Source organism: Sminthopsis crassicaudata, chromosome 3, assembly GCF_048593235.1.
Source record: "Sminthopsis crassicaudata isolate SCR6 chromosome 3, ASM4859323v1, whole genome shotgun sequence".
NCBI lineage: Eukaryota > Metazoa > Chordata > Mammalia > Dasyuromorphia > Dasyuridae > Sminthopsis > Sminthopsis crassicaudata.
In genome coordinates this window covers 612468236-612487974 of record NC_133619.1, presented here as the reverse complement: position 1 = coordinate 612487974, position 19739 = coordinate 612468236, and the positions used below count along the sequence as shown (strand labels likewise).

The 19739-nt window shown below is 42.6% G+C and overlaps 1 protein-coding gene across 3 annotated transcripts in view; it reads right to left on the bottom strand.

Annotated features, from left to right (window-relative positions):
* Nucleotides 1-19739, bottom strand: part of CAPZB (capping actin protein of muscle Z-line subunit beta) — a 160244-nt gene that overhangs the window by 79331 nt on the left and 61174 nt on the right. For all 3 annotated transcript variants that reach the window (XM_074306071.1, XM_074306072.1, XM_074306070.1), the window contains exon 2: nt 13991-14080. In XM_074306071.1, coding sequence (XP_074162172.1) covers nt 13991-14080 — 90 coding nt within the window. The remainder of the gene's footprint in view (nt 1-13990; nt 14081-19739) is intronic.

Below are 19739 nucleotides of genomic sequence, written 5' to 3'. Positions count from 1 at the left end.
GAGCCCAACATCACCCACATATATGCAGCGCTGATGCTTTGTGGTTGACAATCTGGTCCCAACTTGGCAGATCTCTTCCATTCCCAGGCTCTGGAGTGTGTCTTGCTAGAGAATAGTTAGAGCTTCCTGAACAAGTCTTGGTGACTTGATGAGGGGCAGTTCAGAAAACCTCTTAACTGTTCCCTAGCAAAGGCAAAGATGGTGGGACTGCCTCTTCTCCTTTCCATGCTTCCCTGGGGTTTCTACTAGTTCTAAAATGTCCAACCTACAGGAACAACATTTTTTCTTGCTTTAAAAATTCTAGCCATGGGGCAGTTGGGTGATGCAGTGGATAGAGTACTAGCCCTAAAGTCAGGAGGACCTGAGTTCAAATCTGGCCTCAGACATTTAACCCTTCCTAGCTGTGTGACCCCGGGCAAGTCACTTAGCCCCAATTGCCTCAGCCAAAAAAAAAAAAAAAAGTTCTAGCCAGGGTATCAATCCCCAGAGAGAAGGGGATTGAGCCAGCAACGTGGCTCAAGAAGCAAAATAAGCCCACAGAATTAGTAGCAATATAGAATGTAGAAATGGGTGATTCACCAAGGCAACGTGTTGTTCTTGGAGAAAAGAGGGCTGATGGGAGTGAGAAGAAAATCTCAAGTCCAGGCCCTGGTCCTTTCTGGCCATGTTCTTGAGCTTTCTCTTGTGTAACATGAGGATAACGTCTGGACTGCCTGACTCTGAGGGGTGTCATAAGGAAATCAGCACATACATGGGAGCAGCTCTCACCAAAAATGGGTCCTTGCCTAGTTAAGTACCAAATTCCCAGGGCAAAACCTTATGTAGAGAGGCCCCAAACGGGGGACACATAACCAGATCATTTCAATTCTGAACATTAGGAGAAAAACACTCAAACCACCAAGGGCCACAAAGCTTTAACAATACTCCAAACATTTAAAAGTCAAAAGACTAAAAGGATGAGTGAGTAACCACAACTACACGCTATGTGTAGAGCTACAAATATGGAAGAACAAGCCCTCAAGGCACTTTCATTCACAATATGGGAGAGCTGATATGGCCCAGGAAGGATCTGGGTCAAGAATGGTGAATGGAACAATGGGACAACTCACTATTAATATCCTGGAAAATATTAAGCAAATCAATTCTGGGCCTATGGCTTGGAAGGTAGGGGAGTAATAGTGGCAAGGAGGGAAGAGACCAGGATGAAGATGCATAAGCATACTTTCCCTTAGCTCCAAAGCTTCAGAAGCTCCCCAATCAGTCCCTCCAGGATAGAACACAATCTCCACGGCCCAGTGTGGATGCAGCTTTCCTCTTATTTCATACTATTCTCCTCCTTCATAAACTCAAGAGTCTTCCAGCTCAGCTGACCTTCTTGCTGGCTGGTGCTGGCTCTGGACACTTGCCCAGGTTGAATCCTGTTCCTGTAATATACCTGCTCTTGATTTCTGTTCTCAGAATCCTTACTTTCCTCCAAGGATCAGTTCAGGTGGTTCCTCTTCCCTCCACTCCCCCTTTGCCAAATTAGTGCTTTTCACAAATTTTTTACTCTTCAGATTACTTTGTTCTCTATTCATCTATGTATCCTAAGTGCTGATTCCTACCACCCAATACATGTTACTTTGAAGCAGGAAGTGCTTTGGGTTTTTATCCTTATAAATATATATATTGTTATAGATTTGTTAATTACTAACATAATATGCAGTATAATATATCATCATTATTATAAATATATATGACAATTATATATTGTAAATGTAGATACGTATTTATATATTAACATATAAATACCTTATAAATAGCAAGAGTTTAAAAAATGTTTACTGAATTGAACTGAAATATAGCTAATATTCAGAGGATAATTACCTTTTCTTGCCCCTGAGGCCATTGGGGTCAAGTGACTTGCCCAGGGTCACACAGCTAAGAAGTGTTTAAGCCTCTGAGGCCAGATTTGAATTCAGGTCCTCCTGACTTCAGGGCTGGTGCTTTATCCACTACACCACTTAGCTGCCCCCCAGAGGATAATTTCAATTTAATTTAAGAGGAGCTCTTAGTGAACCAACTGCCTTGTTCTACAGATGAGAAAACAGACCCAGAGCCCTAGATCAGATGAAAAGCACAGATTTGAGAACCAAAAGAGACCAATAAAGATCTAACTAAGGTTGCTCATTTGATAGATAAGGAAACTAAGATCCAAAGAGGCTAAGTGTTACTCTGTGCCATCACACAGGTAATCAGGAGCAAGAGAGGTGGTGGCAGGACTCCAATTCTAACCCAGATCTTCTGACTCACAGGCTGGGGCTCTTTTGGCAACACCCAATTGCTGCTGCCAACCCCAAACACACCAGGAGCTGAAAAATCCAAGCTATAACATCTAGAGTAAGTAACTTTAGACATGTGAATCATCCCCAAGAGTTGATGGAAGGACAAAACTGTGAATTGTCACTAAAATGGAAGGAAATTTGGACAGCAATGTAATTTATCCAAATGGCAGACTGAATTCTCAACACATTGCGGTAATCTCTTCTGATGGCATCTTCAGGAGAGGAAGGGGACACAAAGGCTGTGTGCTGCTGATACCTCCAGTGTGCAGATTATAACATTAACTCTGCACTTATATGAAAAAGAACCAAGAATACAAAAAAAAAAAAAAAAAAAACAGCCATAAAGGCTGAGCTAGAGAATGGAGGCAGACAAGCTGGGCAAGGTGGGGAGGCCTCCTGGGCTAGCAAGGGCTGACTGGCACCAACAGAGACCCAATCCTGCCAGGGTACCAGTTTCACAGAAATACTCATGATGAAGACCTTTTGCCCCTTAACTTGGAAAAATGATTTCGGTTTCTCGGAATATGGGAGCAATGCAAGCTGCCAAAATTATTTTCTTAAAGACACTGACCCATGTCCACACAATGGACTGATGGACTTCCATTCACTCCGGATGAGTATTTATTAAGCCCTTATTATGTGCGCAGTGACTATGTTGGAGACTCAAAGATGAAAAATAGCAGACCATATCCTTATTCATGGTATAACTGCAGGACAGGGAAGATAGAATGGGTGTACAAAACATGGGATTTCCCCAATATAAAGCACTTTCAAGGCTGACACAGGACTCTTCTCCCAAGAGTTGTGAACAATAACAGACATATTCAGATTCCTCTTTTATCGGAGAAGAAAACTGAAGCTTTGGGAAGTGATGGGCCTTACCTGCTCAAGCTCTCACCACCCCAGGATTCCAGGAGGTCTGATCAAGGCTAAGGTAAAACGCAAAGAAAAGAGCTGAGAAATTGCAGACAGTTTTTACCCCAGCCTGTCTAAAGGAGATGTAGGAGTCAATTTTTAGTCAGATAAAAGATTGGGGGAAAGTCCATTTCCAACTTTTCAAGAAGGTTTAAGTAGATCTCTATCCAAGTGTATGTCACCTCAATGGCAAGTATAGAGTATGGAAGGGAAAGAGAGATGATCTGGGGCAGATAGTATCCCTTCAAAACACCTGACTTAGGGGAAATGCAAACCCTTGGCCAGAGCTTCCATGCCGCATGAAGTTTCTTTCCTTGGGTACATTGAGATGGCTCCCTTAAGCGGAGCACCCATCGTCCCATGCGGGAGAGCCAGGGAAAAGGAATGTACACTGGTAGTTCAGCTAAGGCTGTGAGAGGCAGTCACCATGTGAATACAGTCCTGATCTCTAGCACTGGGCAGCCACGTTCTGTGTTCATGGAATGGACGGCTGAATGACCACTCCAGAGCACACAACCACTTACTGAATATGAATTCAAGAAATATTTTTTAAGCATTCAATAGGGGCCCTATGTTGGGCACAGAAAGATACACAGGGGAAGAATGACAGTCATTCCATTCCAACAGATCAGAGTGCTTCAGAGAGCTTGTGGTGGAGTTAGCCCTGAAAAGGGAAAAAACCTCTTCTACCTCCATTCCTTCATTCATCTGATCTGAAGCTGTACTAGTTCAATTGGGTTCAGGGAAAACTGCTCCTTCCCCTCCCCCCAATTTATTTCATTTAAAGAAGCAGAATAAGAAAAAAGAAACACAGAAAAGGAATAGAAAACAAAATCAAACAAAAGAAAACATTCAGACACGTGCCCAGCAGAACATCAAGGATTCAAAATATATAAAAACAAGTATCAGTTCAAGAAAATGTATATGTATATATTAGTAGAATAAATTATATTTGAGAATGTTCCTCTTTACTTCCTTGTAAATTGTTCTTCTGTTCTCTGATATGCACCTTTTTACTTTCTTTTTCCCTTTTTTTCATCCCCCTACCCCGCCCCCACACCGACTATATAGTTAAGAAAGGATATAGTTTATACACACAAACACACACCTTTCCTATTCCTCCTTACCTTCTGCTTTAATTTTGCTTCTTAGTTTGCTATTAATCTTCCCTCATTCATGAATCCCTCCCTTTTCTTCTGACACTCTTCTCTGCCCATCCCTTACCCCTTATTTCTTATAGATTTTAGAGGGTGCTCGATCCCTAGTGGTATATACGTAGTGCTGCCTATTTAACCCACTCCTGAGTAGCTTTTCAGAATTACCAGCCCTCCCCCTTCTTCCCCCCTCTAATGCTTCTTCTATTCTTCCTCTGCATCTCATTTGTATGACATAATTACTAACTCTGCCCCAATCTGTCTTTTCAGCTGTTGAGGTCAATCTGAAACAAAAGCTATAAATTTCCCATGTAAAAAAACAAAGAAAAAATTGATCTATGTTGAGTTCCTTGAAACTGATCTTTGAGATTGACTTTTATATATTAAATTTTCTATTAAGTTCAGGTTGGGTTGTTAGAAAGTCCTGAAAATCTGCAAGTTCACTGAATGTCCACTTTTTCTCATTCAATATTATAATTTTGCTAGATATGATATTTTTGGCTGCAGGCCTAGTTCTTTTGATTGTTTGGTAGGTATGATTCCAGGACCTGTGGTCTTTTATTGTGGCTGCTGATAAATCCTGTACAGTTCTAATTTGTAGCTGCAGCATATTTGAATTGTTTTTTTTTTTTTCCCCCTTGTTTCCTGCAAAATGTTCTCTTTGACATTTGGCAATAATGTTCCTATGTGTTCTCTATAAAGGATCTCTTTGCGATGGTGATCAGTGGATTTTTTCTATTTCTATTTTCCCCTTACGTTCTATTACTCTAGGACGATTCTCTTGGATTATTTCTCGCATTACTGTGTCGAGGTCTTTTTTTTGGTCACAACGTTCAAGTAGTCCAATTATTTTTATATTTTCTTTTCTTGATCTGGTCTCTAAATATGTAGTTTTTCTTATGTTTCACATTCTGTTCTTTATAATGTTTTGTTATTTCTTAGTTTCTCATAGCTTCACTGGCTTCCCCTTGCCCAATTCTAATTTTCAAAGAGTTATTTTTATCTTTGACACTCTATATCTCCTTTTCTAGTTGGTTAACTTTTTTTTCATAATCTTATTTTTCTTGGATGGATTTTATTTATTTCTTTGATTTTTCCTCAGTGTCTCTCATTTGATTCTTAAATTCTTTTTTGAGTTCTATAAATTCTCTCTGGGTAAGGAGCCATTTCCCATTACTCTTTGGGGTAGAACCTTTTTTTTAACTTCAGTGTTCTCTGAAGATGAACCCTAGTCTTCCCTGTTCCCATATTATGTTTCTTTCTTTTTAACCAGTTCATTTTTAAAAATAAGGGGTATTAATTAGTGTAAGCACCTCTAATCCTGGGGGAGGGAGGTGTCATCTCTGACTTTGCCTCAGTTCTCTGCCCAAGAGCTCCACTCTTATTTATGTAAACACCCCCAGCCCCCACAGCCCTGACCCCTGGTTCCCCAGGTGCTGGGGAGCATCATCTTGCAGCACAGCTGGGCCTGGCAGCATTCCCCCCACAAACAGTCCAAAAGGTGAATGTTTCTATGGTTCCTGGAACAGAAGCTCTGGCCACACCCAGCAGGCCCCAGGGCTCCCCACTTGGTGTTTCTGTGGAGCTAGCCCGCAGGTGTGTGCACTTCAGACAGGTAAATTCAGACCTTCTCAGGTTGTATCCAAGGACCCTAGTTCTGCCCCAAGTCTTCTTGATTTTTCCCCAGTCTATGTTCGCCTTCAGGTGCAAATTTGTTCTATCTGTGGAGAAATCTGGAGAGCTTGAAATTTACTAACCTAGCCTGCCATCTTCCCAGAATCCTCCAAACTACTCCATTCCTTAAGAGGATGAAAAGAAGACTATACCTTCCAGACAGAGATCTGAAGAAGTCCCATATTTCCTCTTTTTGAAAGAAATCAATTCATTGGATCTTGACTCAGATGCAGTCCTACTTAAGCTGAGGGCTTCACCTTTAGTGAAGGTCCCACAAGTCTGGGAGTCCGTTCTGCCTTGGGAACTCAGGGAGGGAAGTGGATGGAGGTGAAACCCCCCAAAGGGCTTCCCCCACATGATGTCTTGGATCCACAGGCCCCCCTCTGCTTCTCTGACACGGTCTGTTCGCCCAGCTAAGTGCTCACTGCTCTCCAAGGAGTGGAGGTCATTACAAATCTGCCGGAGACCTTTGGCTGCTGGACAACTCTTCTAAAATGGCCCCTTAGATGCAGGCTCTTCTCTGGGGGTCATTGTGAACAGTCAGCAGATCTGTCTAGATAAGCACCCATTAATTCAAGCAATTCTCTTTCTGAGCTTCAGAGACAGAACTAAAGGCAGCAAAGTGGTGGGGAAGACAACCGGCCCAGGAGTCAGAACATCTGGTCTGGGTCCCGGCTCTGCTCCTCACTAACTGGCCGGGTAACATGGGTGCTTCCACTCAAAGTCTTTTTCTGTGGCATCAGGAAATGTCACCTCGAAACCCACAACTTCTGAGACTGATGGGACACCGTGACAACCAACTAGCAGCCCACTCAGCCTGCACCTGGACAAGCTTCCCCACTGACACTCTCCATCAGGCTGTTGTCTAGCCTTTGCCAGAAGCCCTCCAGGGAGGGGGAAGCCCCACTGCAATGAATCTTTCCCCCACTTCTGTTTACCCTTCCTAGTTCTCCCCTCTTGCATCTGATCATTCTTCCATTCTTGTTTCTTCTCACTTATTCTTGCTGGGCCTCAATTCCCAACCCCATGTAAATTGTGGGGTATTGAAGGAAACAGGAGCTCTGAACCTAGAGTCCAAGAGAATATTTTGCTTAAAATACTTGCATAACTTGAATTTTCAGATAATTCTTTTGTGCTTCATTTTATGCATTTAAAAGCCATGATTCCAAGATGGGCTCCATTTCACAGGGGAGGTTCAGGACGCCTGGACTAGGGGGTCCCAAAGGTTCTCCTGAGCTTAGCGCTGCAATGATGAGTGCAAAGGTGACTATCACACCTACTCCCCTGACAATGCGAGATCACAAAGAGACCGAATCTCTGGGCAAGGTTGGCTCTCCCCATCCTGATTCGAAGGGGACAGAGGATGTCCTCACATGCTGGAGACCTGGGTTTGCACCATCCAGATCACAACAAGGTCCCTTTGGATGTAGCAGCTGAAGAGACCACTCACAGAGTGAGCGAGTGGGTCTGCCAGAAGCAGCTCCCAGCAAGGTATAGTCTGGGTGCAGGGAGATTAAGTCCTGCCAAGATTCCTGTCTTTAAGAGGCCCTAGTAGTGAACTGATCAACAGGGTTGACAGAGAAACTAAAGCTCAAAGGCAGGTCAAGGCTCTAACTCCAATAGTCGCATTCCCAATACAGGGATCTTTCAGCCTAGACTCAGCTGCCTCCCAAATAATAAGTGCCACCAGACAAATGGGAATGTGACAAGGACACAGTATCTGAAGGCAAATGCTGGCCCTGCTACTTCTAAGCTGAGTGTCCCTGAACAAGTCACTGAACCTGACTGGACTTCACTTTCCCTACCTGAGAAGTGGTCCCTAACCCCCCCCCCCATTCTAATGCTTACAATCCCTAAGTGCATCCCTATCTCCTTTTTCTGCTCTAAATGGGGATCCACCACAACACCCTTAAGGAAGCAGTGACCCCATGGTGCTGAAGTGCTTGGCCAGCAAAGGGCAGGGTGACTTGCTGGGAGCCCCCTTCCCCTGCCACGGTCTACAAGCACTCTCAGCCTTCATGCTGACCATACCGAGCTCTGCTTAGGCCTGCCCTTTCTATTTTGGGAGGTGACCTCTCGCTATTAAAGGAGGAATATGCTGAGACCATCACAGATCAAGTTATCAGCGGCCTGGTCAAAGTGTGAGGGCATTTCCTCTACCTCAGACATATACTCATGAACTCTTCCTACAAAGGACTCTTCTAGGATAAGCCAGGAGTACCAGGCTGCTGTGAGTACGCCTTCTCCAGGCAGGAAAACCTGGATGTCTGAGAAACAGCTAGGCCTCAGGGCCACTGGGGAAGCCAAAGAAAGTGCCAACCTGTACGCACAGGAAGGTTTTTTTGAGCAGATAAGCAGATTTAAGGCTATTTTTGGTTTGCATTTAAAAGGCAAAAGGACTGATGGCCTGGAGAAGCTCCAATTCTAAGATGTGAATGTCTCAGTTGAGGGATCCAATATAACTTCTGCCAAGATCTGGCTCATCCTGCCAACAAGCAAAGAGATGCCAGCAGAGGTCAAAGACATTTGAGAGTTGAAGGGGCTCTTCCGGCTTTTCCAACTTTGATCTTTTTCAACAAGTCTCTGGTCATAGATCTCCTGAAATAGGAAGCTATACATTTATTTCTGAGACCCCTTAAGTACAGAGAGAGCCCACCAAAGTACATCAGAACACAAGGGACAGATAATGGATGGATCACAAGTATCTGGCATTTACTCAGTCTTCTTGGGTTGCAAAATACTTTATAAGTACAGGAGCCACACAATCTTATAAGTACCCCAGAACAGGAGGTAATCTGGTAAGTACCCCAGCTCAGGAGGTCCATATTTCAGGACAAAGGCACTTTCACTGGCTGTAGGTCTGATATCAATAAGGATGTATTTCTTAGTGCCCTGTGCTAAGGCGACAGAATTGTGGATTCCTGTGCTAGAAGCCCTAGCCAGCGTGTCTATTTTAATTCCTGTGCTAGAAATCCTAGCCAGTGTGTCTATTTGTCCTCTGCTGTCAAAAAAAGTAAAAACATCTGGGTTTCCTTAAAAAAAAAAAAATCTTACTACCCTAGAGAATCAACCAAAAAACCATCTGAAATAATCCACAACTTTAGCAAAGTTGCAGAATACAAAATAAATCCACATTAAATAATCAGCATTTTTATATATCACTAACAAATTCCAACAGCAAGAGAAACAAAGAGAAATTCCATTTAAAATAACTGCTGATAGTACAAAATATTTGGGAATGTATCTGCCAAGGGAAAGTCAGGAACTATATGAGCAAAACTACAAAACACTTTCCACACAAAGTCAGATCTAAACAATTGGAAAAATATCAAGTGCTCTTGGATAGGTGGAGTGAATATAAAAAAGATGACAATACTACTTAAACTATTTATTTAGTGCTATACCAATCAGACTCCCAAGAAACTATTTTACTGACCTAGAAAAAATAACAAAATTCATCTGGAAGAATAAAAGGTCAAGAATTTCACGGGAATTAGTGAGAAAAAACAAAAAACAAAAGAACAAATGAAGGTGGCCTAGTTGTACCAGATCTAAAACTGTATTATAAAGCAGAGGTCATCAACACCATTGGTATTGGCTAAGAAACAGAGAAGTTAATCAGTAGAATAGGTTAGGTTCACAGAACAAAATAGTCAATAACTATAACAATCTAGTGTAACAAACCCAAAGACCCCAGAGCTTTTGGGATAAGAATTCACTATTTGATAAAAACTGCTGGGAAATTGGAAACTAGTATGGCAAACTAGATACTGACCCACACCTAACACCGTATACCAAGTAAGGTCAAAATGGGTTTATGATCTAGATATTAAGAATGATATTATAAACACATTACAAGAACATAGGATAGTTTCTCTCTCAGATCTGTGGAGGAGGAAGGGATTTGTGACAAAAGAGGAGCTAGAGACCATTATTGATCACAAAATAGATAACTTTGATTATATTAAGTTAAAAAGTTTTTGTATAAAAAAACTAGTGCAGACAAGATTAGAAGGGAAGCAATAAAATGGAAAATATTTTTACATTCAAAGGTTCTGATAAAGGCCTCATTTCTAAAACATATAGAGAATTGACCCAATTTATAAAAAATTAAGCCATTCTCCAACTGATAAATGGTCAAAGGATATGAATAGACAATTTTCAGATGAAAAAATTGAAACTATTTCTAGCCACATGAAAAGGTGTTCCAAATCACTACTTATCAGAGAAATGCAATTTAAGACAACTCTGAGACACCACTACACACCTGTCAGATTGGTTAAGATGGCAGGAAATGATAATGATAAATGTTGGAGGGAATGCAGAGAAACTGGGACACTCATACATTGTTGGTGGAACTGTGAACTGATCCAACCATTCTGCATACCCTTTGATCCAGCAGTTTTTCTACTGGGCTTGTATTCCAAAGAGATATTACAGGAGGGGAAAGGACCCACATGTGCAAAAATGTTTGTGGCAGCCCTTTGTGTAGTGGCTAGAAACTGGAAACTGAATGGATGCCCATTAATTGGAGAATGGCTGGATAAGTTATAGTATATGAATGTTACGGAATATTATTGTTCTGTAAGAAATGACCAGTAGGATGATTTTGGAGAATCCTGGGATTACATGAACTGATGCTAAGTGAAATGAGCAGAACCAGGAGATCATTATACTGGCAACAAGAAGACTATATGATGATCCAATTCTGATGGATGTGGCTCTCTTCAATAATAAAAAGATTCAAACCAATTTCAATTATTCAGTGAAGAGAGTCATCTACACACAAAGAGAGGATTGTGGGAACTGAGTGTGGACCACAACAAAGCATTTTTACTCTTTCTGTTGTTGTTTGCTTGAATTTTCTTTTCTTTTTCAGGCTTTTTTTCCCCTTCTTGATCCAATTTTTTTTTTTTTTTTTGGTGCAACAAGATAACTATATAAATAGCTATACATATATTGGATTTAACATATATTTTAACATATTTAAGATGTATTGGACTACCTGCCATCTAGGGGATGGGGTTGGGGGAAGGAGGGGAAAATATGGAGCAGAAGGTTTTGTAAGGGTCAATGCTGAAAATCTGCCCATGCATATGTTTTGTAAATAAAAAGCTTAAAAAAAAAAAATCTTACTAGCCCCATCTGACAACTGAGGAAATTAGGCACAGAGGGGAAATGACTTGCTCAAAGACATCTGGATTCAAACATGCTGCCCAAGCATGATGGAATAGGCAGGATCTCTTAATCCACCCCCACCCCCCTTGCTGGATTTCCAAGGTGCCCAAGGCACTTTCTCCGTAAATCTTAAGTTTCTTCCACTGTAAAATGGGGACAACAATGTCAGTAGGATCCACTTCATAGGGCTCCACTGAGGAGAAATGGAAATATATGTTAAAAAAAAAATATTCTGTAAACTTTAAAGCTTCCCAAGGGTCTAAGATTTTACAAAAGACCAAAGCCAGATCAAGCAAAGAAAGGTATGGTTAGGGAAAGCAGACTGTCCCAGCCTGGCTAAGTGTTTCTCTTTAATACTCATCTGCAATGGGGCCAAATAAATTCCCCTAGAGTTCCCTGGCAAAGAGATCTAAGGAATGACATTTCCTTTCTGGAGAATGTTGGCAAGTCCTTAAAATTCCTGTCAGTCTAAAATCTCTAGTCTTTTTTGTTGTTGTAAAAACAATATCCTCTCCATTATTTGGGGCAGGTGTGCATGAGAGGAATGCTTACAATTTGCACAAAATAGTTTACCTAATTTCTACAACATCTGATTAATCACTGGGTATGTGAAACAAAGGCAACTAAACTAGTCTGAGTTTCCAACCATCTTTTAGGATTCAGGGGAAAAGCATGAACTTTCTAAACTAGGAAACATTGCAAAAGAAAAAAACTATAGGTGGATATGACTAATAATTTTGCTTTAACAAATACATTAATTCCAACATAAAATAGTGAGCTCAAAAATCACCAGTTTAATTATAATGACATTGATGACCAAAAACTAAAACAAAAAGATTGTTTTTTTTAATACCAGGCATAGTATCTGTCAATAGAGATTGAGCACAATTTGTTTAGAATTACAGATCTACTGCAAAAGAGACCTGAGAACACAGGATGTCAGAGCTGGGAGGGAAACCTTAGAGGAATCTTAGAACAGACAGTTTGAGAGGAAAGAAAAAAAGTTAGTTTAACCTCCTCATTTTGTAAAAGGACCCACATGTGCAAAACTGTTTGTAGCAGGCTCAGAGGGGAGATGCTCTGTCCAGGGACACACCAAGACAGCCCAGGACAGAGCTGGAGCTCAAGTTTGTCCCCATTGTGTCTCGGCCAACGGTTTCTCCGTTCTTTCCATGTTCCTTCCTCCGTCTTATACAGTATTTAATTGACAAGATCTGGAATTCCTTCTAAATTGAGGTTAAAAATGTGCCCAGCACAGTCTAAGACTTTTCACATTCTGCAGGAATTTCCGGCCCAGGTTCAAGGTCTGTGGGGACATTCAGTTAACAAGAGTATTTGATGGAAAAGGGTGGCCTGTTCTGCAGGCCTTCTGGACAAAGAGGTTCTGATCCTGCTTTCCTCACCTTCCCAGCCTGCCTATGGCACAGGGAGTCAACTAAGCTTGCCGGCCTCAGTTTGCATCTGGGGGCCGGAGAGCGTAGCTTGTGTTGTGCTGTTCCTCAGCTGCTGGCGGGCATTTTCTCTGGCTGTCCTTCATGTCTGGACTGCTCTCTCTCATCTTCCAGCTACAAACATTTATAGGAAGTCTTCCCCATCCCCCTCTTTGCTAGAGCTTTCCCTTCAACTGAACCCATTCAGAGCTTACTTGTGCATACTTGTTTGTGCACTGTCTGCTCCGTTAGACTGGTAGCTCCTCAGGCCTCTCTCTGTAAATCCCTGCTTAGCAATGTGCCCAGCACATAGTAGGCACTTCCTTAATTTAAAAAATTAACACACATTACTTAGATAGAAAACGGCTTACTCATATGAGGCAAGGGAGTATTCTAGAACGCCTACCCAGATGCCAACTTTTCTGATTTATAACAACAGGGACAATACCCTTGCGATACGCCCCATCTAACCACACTGTCCTGCTCCAAACAGTTAGCAGTGCCACACAGTCCTGCACCCATAAACATCTCCCAAATATGCCCCTCTCTCCTCTGGCACAGACCCTCTTCACCTAGGCTAATACAACAGCTGCTGTGGGGGAGAGGGCCCTGCCTGTCTTAAAGTCTCCCCCTGCTCCAATTAGCCACCAAGGATAAAGAGTAGGGGTGACTTTGCCACCTCCTGTTAAACTCTGGTGTCTTCCTGTCACCTCCAGGATGAAAGACAAACTACTCTGCTTGGTCTTCAAAGTCCTCCCTAAGCTTGTCCCCCCTCCCCCATCTTTCTGGTCATCTTCCACATCCCACACATGCATGGAAATATAATGCCCCTGATCTCCCTTCTATAGCTCCAGACGCAGACGTTCTTTCTGGTTGTTCCCCGCGCCTGGAATGCTCTCCCTTCTGGATTCTCTGGCCTCTGTTAAAGCCCCAGAAAGCCATCTCAGTCTCCCTCCCTGCCAGTGCCTTCACATTACACAGCTTGCCTGAAACAGTCACCCCATTAGACTGGGAATTGCTTGAGGGCAGGACTAGCTTGTGCTTCTCCTTGTATCCCCACCCTTAGCACAGGGCCCGGAACATAGCTAAGCCATGCTGTGTGTGAGCAGAGGCTGCCTCTTGTGCCGCACTCCCTCCGACCTCTGCTGAGTCTGGCCACCTTCTCAGCCACCTTTCCCTCTACAAAGCTCCCCTTGCCCAGCTGCAAATGCTCCCAGACTGGAGGGATGGCACCCTTGCCAACAGCAGGTCGGCTCCTACAGTAAAAGGCCCACTCCAGTCTGCTAGCTCCAAGGCTCCAAAGCTAGGCACTTACCAAATCAATCAAGTCACTGAGGTTCTTCTCGATTTGCTGAGGAGGCAGGCGCCTCATCAAGTCCAAGGCACAATCCAACTGCTGGTCACTCTGAGAAAGGAAAGACAGAAACAAAAGAGTAGAAAAATCATATTAGTTATAATGGTAAAAATAATACTGACCCCCCCAAATACCACAGAACCTCAGCAATACAATATACTCAAGAGATGAGCCTTGGGTATTTCTCTATTATGAATTTAACATTACCAACAAACACAAAAATCTGAATATACAAAAAAGATTATCCACAAAAGTCTAAACTTCTGTTATACAGTTTTTTAAAGTAAATATTAAGCTCAAGATGATAGTATTTACAAGTTGAGACCTCCTTTTCCAACATGGTTAAGATGCTGATTTTTTTTGCTCAACTATATAGCCACGTTTTTCTGGTATAGAAAAGAAAGTCAATAAAGAACGGAGATATGCACGTGGACAGGTAATGCACTGAATTAATACAAATAGCCTAGAATGATATTGCAAATAAATAAGCTGGCAAGACCAAACAGAATTACATCTGACAAACCACACAGTTCTTTGGATGACCCAAGATGTGATAAAAGCCCATCTATTTAGCACTTATACCCTCACAAGAGGGGATAACCAAAAAAGTTCCATTTACAGGTAGTTCATAAACAAAACACATGGTGAGCAGAGGAGTCAGCATAATACCAAGGTAAGCTTGCATATACAAGGCATAAGAGGCAAAGCTACATTTAACTCTGGGTGACAATAAATCTAAGATGATTTCCGTTACACTAACCTTGTGACCTGAATAGGACACTCACAAACTAAATTCCCCATTGTGTGAGAGTCTTCACAGGGATAACCCAAGTTGGTTTGAACAGTCAGGATTTCATGAGATCACAGACCATGGCTTAGCTAAAAGAGCTCCAGGAGAACATCTACTATACCATCTTCCATTGCCCCAGATTATAGATGAAGCCGAACCTGACAGAAGTCAGTGTCATGCAAGTGACATATATGAGCTGACTGTCACCATCTCCAGAGCATCTCCCCAACCAAGCTAGGCCCAGCCTTGTCTACATAAAAGTAAAGTTAGTCTAAACACTTCAAACCAAATTAATTCAAAGTCTTTAAGCCACGGTCACAAAAAACCCACCCCACCCCCCACTGAATGAAAGCAACCTGACTGAGAATGTGTTCTGAAAATCTTGCAATATAAAACCTACAGATTGCTCCCAACCTGGTTAGCCCTTCTGCTAAGACATTTTACTCAGGTGTGGCCACGGCAGCTACAGGTGAGAGCTGAATGCCAGGTAATCACCAAAGGGAGCCCCGAAAAGGCCTCGCACCACGCCCTCACCCAGAGATGCGAGTCCTCCTGAACCTCCATCCACCCTGCTTGTCCAGTACAGATACCCTGGATGGGCAGTGTAGAACAAGTAGAACTCATGTTTAAGAGATGGATAATAGGTGCATTTGGGTAACATCATCACAGTACTTGCAGTTCTGTGCTACAAAAGCCTGCTCTATAATTAACTTGCTTTCCTTTTAAGTCCTCTGTCCCCTATTCTTTCCAGAGCTGGCTTCACTCTAGTACATCCCCTGATTCAGTGGTCTTGGAGCCAGAATTCTCCTTGCTCCCTATAGTCCCTTTCTGATCCTCCCTCTGCTGTCATCTCCTCTGAGATTCACTCAATGCAAATAGATCAAGCAAGTCAATAAGCACTTATTAAGCACTTCTGAGGGGCCAAGCATAGTGCAAAGTACTGGAGCTACAAGAAAAAGCAGAAACAGTCCCTGCAGTCAAAGGGCCCCCACAGTAAAGGAAGAGACAACATGTAAATAACTAGGTCAATTCAAGACACAGACCACAAACAATGGGCTGGTGACAAAAAGAACAATGTGAAGAGAGCACAAGGAAAGCCTCAGTCCAGGGGGAGGTTTACAAGGGATATGGGATGAGAGCTGCAAGGCTGGGGGAGGGAGGGGTAGATGGATTGCCTCCCTCTTGGATGAGTTCATAGATCCATGCGCATATGGGGACATTAGAGCATCCTCCCAAGCTTTCCTGACTTAGCACAGGCAAAAACTTTTTTCTCTGCTTAGTTCAGCAGAGGAAAGAGTGAGATTTTCACAAAGTTCCAATTATTCATAAAAGAAGTCCAGACTGGCCTATATTAGGAGAGAGAACTAACCTGCCACATCTCCACATATAATCAATGTTTTCAAGGGATTAAAAAGCTTGTTCCCTTTCCAACACAGTCAAACATGACCCTATCTTTCTTCACAGATAAGCAAAGGCAAGCTTTTTTTTGTTGTTGTCTCAAGTAAACTACATCCCAATGAATTCATGAAATCTTACTCTATAGACTTCCATTTGCAGAGCAGCCACCATCCCACTTTGAAAAGTTCAATCTGTTTTCTGCCACGTGTTCAGGAACAAACTGTGCTCCAGGGCTATGTGCTGAAGAACTCTCAGGCAAACCCCAAACCAACCCACGCTGCTCATCTAGAGGTCGTATGGGGAAAACTGCACATTCTGGATTAATAATCATTGTTTTAAGTGTTTCTCTCACTGACTGATTGTGCTCCAGCTCTATCCCTGGAGAGAGCAACCATGATTATAACCATGCATGGAGAGAGATGTCTCAGCAAGTCCAAACACAGACATTCCCTTTGGATGACTCAAAACCCTATTAAGTGGCCCGAGAGATGGTGGCAAAGGCCCGATTCCTTTAACCTTTGGGGCTCCCTTCTGCTACAACTCATCCTGGCTCACTAGCACTATCTAGGGCAGGACTTACTTTGTAGGAGAGACAAAAAGAACTTTTATCATTATTAAAAGGCACAGTGCATCATGGGTCACTCCTAAGAATCTCGAGTGAGGTTGGCAGGAGCAAAATACTGCTAGAGCTAAGAAACAAGGGCTAACCAAGGATCTTCCTCCACCCCCTTGATGATAATCAAGTTAATTAAGAGGCAAAGTAAGAAGAGAAAGGAGTATACATACTTCCTGGCATCTCTGGACTAATTAGTAATTATCTTCTGCAATTTGGGAAAGTGCACTACCTGCCCTTTCGGTACTTCTTTACCTTCTCAAACAACAGAGGAATCAGGCATATGTCAATAGACACAAAAAATATATTTAATTGGAAACAAAAGTGTTCGTCTTAATATCTCAATTTAATGGATTGTTTAGAAATGCACTGCTAACGGATTTAGCATTAACTAGAAGAAACCAAGCACTCATCTTCATTTTTCTAGATGACCTCATAAATGCCTGGCCTGGAAGTATGGCACATGATGCAGAAGTTAGGCTCCAGCTCTTCCCGGGCAGCCCAGCTGTCCCATCATCTCACTCCTTCCCCTGGCTTGGACTGACTCCACACCAGCTTCCCCATCACTACTCTGTGTTCTCAAAGTAGGTAACCGAACAGCATACACCAAAAGCCTGATTTTGAGAGGGAGCTCCCAGATCATACATAACAAATGGGTTTTTTAAAATGAGGAAAAGGTTCTCAGAGGACCTTCTAACAGACAAGTGTCTGGTTACCCTGTTAGTTGAAAAATGCAGCTATCTGGGGGGTGGCAGAGGGCTCCAAAGCCTTTTCTAGATTATTTCAGGTTTATGGCTATCTTCTACAACAGTAGAATTGAATACAAATAGACCCCTGGGCCTATAATAACTTAGAAAACCTCAAACTGAAATTATCTGTGTTACACTACAGATTTTTATTTATTTTGTTAAACTTTTCCCAGTTGCAATCTAATCTGGTTCCCCCCTCCTTCCTGGACTTCTTTTATCAAGGGCCAAGGCAACCCCTGAGTCTGAGGTTTTATGACGTAACAGCCAAATAAGTGAGATGCTACCTTTTTTCCCCCATCCAACGACCACTTTAATCAGATCCCTTACTCAATTCCTAAGTTTTCAGCATCTTATATTTGCTAGGTGCCGTAGCTTTAAAGATTTAGAAAAAGACTGACCTCCAGGTGTTAAATTATACACCACAAAACTCATCAACAACCCAACAAAATAGAAACTCTTGGTCCCCTCTACAACCTGGTTCCAATTTAGCCTTTTCTGCCCTGGCATGCACTACTCGTTCTCTGCAATGGCCAGACTCTCCAACTTCATCCCCAGCTGTCATCATGCCCTCTGCCACCTTTCTCCCCTCTTTTTCATACAATCCAACCCTACAGCTGAAATAAACCCCCTCTTCTCATATCCAAGTGACACAATCCCTCCCCTCTTTCTCTAAGACCCATCTCCTCCAGAAAGTTTTACCTGCATTCTATTTCTTGCTGCATTTTGCCTGGACCTCTCTTTGGACTTTATAAGAATGCAGGTCTGAGTTAGGAAGACCTGAGTTCAAATCCTGTCCTCAAACACTTCTTAGCTTCCTGGCTTTGGACAAGACACAACTTAATTGGTCTAAGTTTCTTCAACTATAGGGGCAGCTAGGTGGCGCAGTGGATCAAGCACCAGCCTTGAATTCAGGAGGACCTGGGTTCAAATCTGGTCTCAGACACTTAACACTTCCTAGCTGTGGGACCCTGGGCAAGTCACTTAACCCCAGCCTCAAACAAACAAATAAATAAATAAATAGGGATACCTAGTTCTCAGGTTATTGTGAGAATTTAATAAATGCTTGTTTCCTTCCCCCTTTGCAGTTCGGTCCAATTAAATTCAATATGCATCTCCGATGTACAAGATGTACAAGATACTAAAGATATAGATAAAAATGAACAGAAAGCTTACACCTGACTGAAACATTTAGTGATGGGTTTAGATGGGTTTAGATGTGTTTTCTCTCCTATGAGACTAATAACACCTTAAGAGCAGGTGTAGGGGAGACCCTGCACAACAAAGACGCCAGATAAATGTTTGCTTCCCTTTGCCCAGAGGACTCTCTATGGCAGAATTTATCATCCCTGCCAGGAGAGGCGGAAGCGAAGGATCTGCTCTATATAGTGTCTGTCATGCCTTCCCTTTTGGGGATCCAGGTTATCTAAAAACCAGGCCAAAAGCAATGGCTATTTCCCTCATAGATCTTGTTTTGCTGGCTTTTTAAAAAATGGGATCTCCTCTGCAACCTGAACAAGTGCCACAGGAGCTCCTCCCTACTTAGAACTTGCCTTCTTCCACCTCAGACCCAACACCAACAGCTCCGGGACCCCAGAGAAAGCCTCATCATTAACCTTCACTAACTCTTGACCATTCACACTCAGGGCCTTGCAGGATCATCAGGTCACGCTAAGACGGGACGGATCTAAGAGGTCATGGCTAAGTTCCTGATTCTAGAGAAGAGTAAACTGAAGCACAGAGATTTAGTGATTTGCCAAAAGAGGCATAAACTAACATATGGCAGAGCTCACAAAATGCTGAGCCCAAAGAAGGAGGCTCCACTCCATATGACATTTCAGAACATCTGAACCTAAAGCTACAAGCTAGGTCCAGGAAAACCTGAAAGGTCTAATTTCTTTCTGATCATGAGGAGGGATTTCCACATACCTGTGTCCCCTATGTATATTTTCTCCAGTATAAAACTTTTTTAGCACCTCCACACATGCAAGTCCCATGGCAAATTCTACTTCTACCACCAGCAGACTCTTTCTTCTTACAGTTTTCTTCAGGAAGTGAAAGAAATGAAATGAGTAGCTTTAGTCATTCTGACTCCGCATGACCCTACTGGGGGGTTTTCTTGGCAAAGACACTGGAGAAGTTTGCCATTTCCTTCTCCAGCTC